Source organism: Panthera onca, chromosome D3 (assembly GCF_046562875.1).
Source record: "Panthera onca isolate mPanOnc1 chromosome D3, mPanOnc1 haplotype 2, whole genome shotgun sequence".
Classification (NCBI taxonomy): domain Eukaryota; kingdom Metazoa; phylum Chordata; class Mammalia; order Carnivora; family Felidae; genus Panthera; species Panthera onca.
The window spans coordinates 56,151,137-56,157,136 of NC_138350.1; the positions used below are offsets into that span (position 1 = coordinate 56,151,137).

At 38.1% G+C, this 6,000-nt stretch overlaps 1 protein-coding gene across 2 annotated transcripts in view; it reads left to right on the top strand.

The window, feature by feature from the left end:
- Positions 1-5,701, top strand: part of GALNT1 (polypeptide N-acetylgalactosaminyltransferase 1) — a 128,217-nt gene extending 122,516 nt beyond the window's left edge. For both annotated transcript variants that reach the window (XM_060613623.3, XM_060613622.3), the window contains 2 exons: positions 211-345; positions 3,486-5,701. In XM_060613623.3, the coding sequence (XP_060469606.1) occupies positions 211-345; positions 3,486-3,632 (282 nt within the window). In that variant the 3' untranslated portion in view covers positions 3,633-5,701. The remainder of the gene's footprint in view (positions 1-210; positions 346-3,485) is intronic.
- The last annotated feature ends 299 nt before the right edge of the window (positions 5,702-6,000 follow it).

Below are 6,000 nucleotides of genomic sequence, written 5' to 3' on the forward strand. Positions count from 1 at the left end.
CACTCAGTGTATACAGAGAGCTCACGGTCATTTTTTCTATCCTGTATGTAAAATTTGTGGTAGCTTTTTCGGAATCATTTATTCTCCTAATACTACGTTAATAAAGTTCAGAAATCAAATATCTTGAGATACTTGTTTTTTTTCTCTGCTAGATTACTGGCTAGTTTCTTTTATTGTTAAAGCTTATACGTGTGCATTTTTGTTTTTCAGGTTTTCTCTTATACTGCCAACAAAGAAATTAGAACAGATGACCTTTGCTTGGATGTCTCCAAACTTAATGGCCCAGTCACAATGCTCAAATGCCACCACCTAAAAGGCAACCAGCTTTGGGAGTATGACCCAGTGGTAAGTTTTCCACTTGCATAGAGGAATGAAATTATGTGTGTTGTGAAGCTAAAAAAATTCTTTACGGCAAAAAGAATGAATTCTTGTAAAGTTTGAAGATGGATCAAATTGTTCTTACATCTAAAAACCTACAGGTGGGAAAAACAAACATGTTTTAATCTCCCCAGTAATTAATCTTGCCCCCCATTTCTTGGGTCCTTGTTGCCACTATAGCCAGTCTTCTGTGTGTATGTCCTCAAGCTCTGTAGTCGTCTAGTGTGGGAGAAATGGAGACGTGAGTAGGCTGTTTAAATTAGTGAATTAAACACTTAGGTAAAAGGTGAGCTTTAAATAATTAAATTCTCTGGCTCATAATGATTTTTCTGTGACATATGTAACAAAGCTTTTTACCTTTGCTTTCCTCTGGAACCTCTTCCTGTCACCACACCGTGTGTGCTGTCCTCACACACAGGTGCAGAAAAGATCACTCAGAGCACCCCCAGTAAGCCTCACTCCTGCGCTTTGCATCTGGCTAACCTGCTTGTGCTTTTGCTTTAAGGTTCTGGAACCAGCACTGGAATCTTCAGTAGGTCTTTCTCTGGTTCTTTTTCTTCTGCACAAGCACTGATTTTTTTTCTCTTAGGAAAGACTTTTGCTCCTACCTTACTTTCTACATACCATCATGTGTTACATGTATTAACAGCAAGCGAGGGGCTGGCTGGCACTCCTGCCTCTGGTTCTCCAACCGTGGCTCTAGCCTCGGCCTGACACTATGGAAATAGCTCCTGGCTGCAAAGCCAGGAGCATTCCTGTCTCTTTTTCTTTAACTTCTTTAACTTCTTTATTAGCATCATGACTTTATTAGCAGTTAAGACTTTGGCTGTCTTTTCTCCCTATACCAGGTCATATGCAAACCCTGGTCTCCTTTAATCATCAACTCTCCTCTTTCTGAAACATACCCTGTACTTTCACACTTCTTTTCACAGACTCTGCTGTGTCTTATGGGCTAGAACTTCATCCCCTAGTGACCATCTGCAAGGGAGGCTGGTTAAACAGGCGTTGGTTTTCCAGTCTCTAAGGTGTGATGGGGACAGGAAGTGGGAGTGGATGTTTGTAGCCTGTGTATGATCTATGCAATCTGCCACACCTGTTGTTCCAAAAGTAAAATGTGTGCTTAGAAGTTTAAGGAGCCAAAGTAGGTTTAAGGTATTTAGAAAGAACCAGTTGTGAATGTAGTTTTAAAACTTCTGGAGCCCTTTGCATGGTGTCTTCTCTGAGGTAAAATTTTAGTTTTGCAGGCTGGGTTCTATCAGATAAAGTTAGTTCAGTATTCACAAGATAAAGTTCAGTGTTCACAGTGTTTATTAGGGAGCACCCTTTGGATCAACGCCTGTGAAAAGGACAAAGCAGAATTGGGCAAAGGGAGGAGTCACGCTGCGATGCAGGTCCCACAGCTTGAGCCAACTGCATGGGGAGCTCCAGAACAGCCTGTCGGCGGTGTCCTGCCTCCATCAGTCTCAACCACAGCAATCTGGAGAAATAAAATATTCATGTCAGTGATTTATAATCTAAACCTAAAATCATGAAACCGAAGGCTCCAAAGGAACCATAGAAATAAAACCCAGGACCTTGTTTTATACACGTAGAGACACTGAAGCCCAGAATGGAACTTGCCCCAGGGTCACGGAGCAGGTAAAATGATGGAACCGGGTCTCAGACCTGCCACTCTTGATCCAGGATTCTTTGCATAATACCATAGGTCTTTGATTAGATTTATATATTCTTACATCTTAGAGTCTTATTTATATTCTATATCACATTCCATTTATGACACCAGACGCTTCTGCTTTGATGCATGGCTCTGTCCTTTCGAAATGCAGATTTTGACCTAGTTATACTAGAGATTAGGGGCAGGAGCCAGCAAATTACCTTTATTAGGTTGCAAGTAGACTCTGCAATGATAATTATAGCTTTTATTCTCTGCTTAAAAGGTTACAGTCAGTTATCTGTCACCTGTTTATCTAGTTGCCTTAATTAAGCTTTTTCTGGGGTGCTGGGGTGGCTCAGTTGGTTGAGGGTCTGACTTCGGCTCAGGTCATGATCTCACAGTTTGTGGGTTTGAGCCCCGCGTCGGGCTCTGTGCTGATAGCTCAGAGCCTGGAGCCTGCTTCGGATTCTGTGTCTCCCTCTCTCTGCCCCTTCCCTGCTCATGCTCCATCTCTGTCTCTCAAAGGTGAATAAACGTTAAAAAAAAAAAAACAAAAAACAAAAAACAAAAAACTACTCTCCTGTGTGGAGAGTAGTCAGTGCTGACTGGGTCCTCTCTTGAACACAGTGATGACAGTCCCTGAAAATGAAATGTTCCAGATAAAAGAATTACATTAGAGGGATGAGTAAGAGTCCGATAAATGTGTTAGTAAACATATTTCACACTTTCTTAACAGTTGTATACATTTACAGGATAATGGTTAACTCATGTTCCTACACAGCTGTTGGCTGTGTGACCATGCTGGTGACCAGCGTGCGGTAACAGACACATAAACTGACCTAGGCTAATCACTCTGATAACTCTGTCCTGACATTTTGAAATTATTCTAAATATCAACTTGACAGTATTGAGTCTGGAGTACAAATGAGTACATAAAAAGTTACATAGCACCATCTGTCACCCATTTATTAATGGCTGCTTTAAGATGATCTCTTAAGATTTTGAGTCTTCAAAAGGACCTGAATTTTAAGGACATGAGGTTTGGAATCATAGAATTAATTTGAACAGCCTTATCACAGGGAAATGAAGCAATTTTGAAATAGCTTTTGAAAATAGGTTGAGGATCCTAAATTAGGAACCACTAATCTGATCTTTTTTTTTTTTTTTTTTTTTTTTTTTTTTTTTAAAGGAAGCTGAAGCACACAAAGTGAAATTTCTCAGTGTTAGAGCTTGTGCAGAATTGGGAGTAGCTAGCATTGTGGTCATGTTCGTTTAAATTCATTGTAGCCCACTGCACCCCAGTGCCTTTCTCCCTCCCACATAGCTCTTAAGGTGGTCTTAACGTAGACACCTTTTCTACAGGGCAGTTTAATACTCGTCAGAAACGATGGCTGAGATGTTTGAGTTTTTTTCTGTCACGTTCATGTTAAGATTTCTCTTCTGTCACTTGCAGAAATTAACCCTGCAGCATGTGAACAGTAATCAGTGCCTGGATAAAGCCACAGAAGAGGACAGCCAGGTGCCCAGCATAAGAGACTGCAATGGAAGCCGGTCCCAGCAGTGGCTTCTTCGAAACGTCACCCTTCCAGAAATATTCTGAGACCAAATTTACAAAAAAGGAAAAAGAAGAAAAAAAAATAAGGATTGACTGGGCTACCTCAGCATACATTTCTGCCACATTCTTAAGTAGCAAAAAAGGAAAAGTGCTTTCCTCCTGTGGGGATGTAAGGTTTATCAGCCATTGAAACTTAGACTCCTCTCGCTTTTCACTAGCTGTGAACCAGCCTTCTTGTCCAAGGACGTGAAACTACAGAGTAGCAAGACTGCGCACACTGATGTTTACACGATGGAAAGAGTCTTTCATCAAGAATCATTGTAAAGAATATTCAGGCAGTGAAGCAGTCAACAAACGTGCTTTCCGCTTTCATGGTTTGCTTGCACATCAGTAACTTTCACTGAATGTGCTGTCCTAATGAAGAGATTTCTAAGATTTTTTTTCTGATTAGGACTGGTAACCAGTATATTAAATATTGATAGAAAAATAAGTGAAAAAGAACTGGAACCAGTTTCAGAATCATGAAAACAACATTTTTACAATTTAAGAAAAAACTATATTAAACAGGGTTTAAAGGAAATTAAAACAGAACTATGAGAAGTACAATTTGTTATAGTATAGTATCAAATTTCTATATAGATTTTATACCTCAGTGGGGAAAAATAACGGATTCCAGTGACATTTTGTTTTCATCTGTGATAGTCATGGATGCTTTTTTTCCTTGGGGTGCTGAAATTGAGCTAAAAAAAAAAATGGCTCTTTGAACGTAGTTTTAATTGCTTTCTTCAATTTTGTTTTATTTGGTTTATGGGCTGTTTAAATTGTAATTTCTAATTGCCTTCAAAGAATGAAGATTTAACAATGTCTGGTCTCACTGAACAGGTTAGATCTCTCAGTTGCTCTTGGGTCAACTGGCTATTGACTTTCACACACACAAAATTTCCTATTAGAGTTTGAACTTCTTAACTTGATTCAGCTGATTATGCTTAATACCCAAGATTCATACTACTGTACTACAGATTTGTTTTCACAGCAATAAATCTTCAGTTCTTTATGATTCCACTCAACAAAAGGCCTGCAGAAGTGATTATTTGGGTATTTGGAGAGGATCCATTTGATGATTTTTTGGAAAACTTTTTTCACTGCATACTCAGATGTGCTTTATTGTCAGGTGCATATTTAGATTAGATTCTTGTAATGGTGATTTTTTTTTTTTAATTTGAAAATGTTTGATTTTTTTTAATGAGTTAACCAAAGAAGTGCAGCTACTCTTATATATTAGTCCTGCATTTCTTCCCTAAATTCTATTTAGATTAAATCAGTTTTTTCCTCTAATTTTTAATACCACAGTATAACTTCAGAATCGATTAAAAGTTGAGTATAACAATTAGTGTTTTAATTTCATAGAAGATCTCATTGTGACATCTTAACTGATATGTAAAGCAGTCCATTGGCAAAAGTGCTTGTATTTTCTTATTTGTAAGAATATATTTAGTGATATTCTTTTCTTTGATTATCAAAGACTCTCACTGCAGGCAGTGCTAGTTCTTGTGCCTAAGAATGTTTCTGAAAGTTGCATCACTAATGGCTACTTGCCAAGTTGAGTGTATAGAAAGTTTCTCATCTCCTATTCAGGTTAATCAGCATCAAACACATATGGATGGTTTAGAGTGAGACTGTAGTACAGAATGCATACATTTTGTCCCCAGGAAATTTGCAGTGAAGCAGGTGCTGGATGGGTTGTTTTTGTTTTTGTGTGTATGTGTGTGTGTGTGTGTGTGTGTGTGTGTGTGTGTGTGTGTGTTTCCTACTCCATGAGCTCTGTTAATTCTGTCTTCAGTAGGCCTAATGTTCGAATAAACCAGATGTCTAATAAATTATTTTCATGCTCAGAATTTCAGGTTTTTGTACTCTAGTATAGCTTGGTCTTATTCCTTATTGTAAGAAAGCTTAAATAGCAATGTGATTCAAGGTTTTGTTTTGTTTTTTTAAGAGGGGGATGTGAGTGATTTAATTCATGGGTACTTTTAGAACCTGATAGATAATCCCGTTGCCTTTATTTTTCTAATTAAAGAATTCATAAATACTTTGAAAATATAAAATATTCCTGAATAGTTGTGCCTTACATTGGTTTTATTTGAAGTTAAAATGGATCCCTAATCATTACAGCTATTTGTAGATCAGGCCGTATGCTAATCGCTCTAAGTCAAATTGGGAAGAAAAGAATGAATCAAAAAGAAAGCAAAGGATGAAAAGAGGGGATTATTTGACCAGTGAAGAATTCACCAATGTGACAAGAATAATCTGAATCTTCAAATTTATTCACCTTCCTCCCATCCCAATCCATTTTAATGTCTTTCTGTTCTGATTGGCACCCTGAAAATATAAGTGAAGGGCAGCATGTAGGACATGT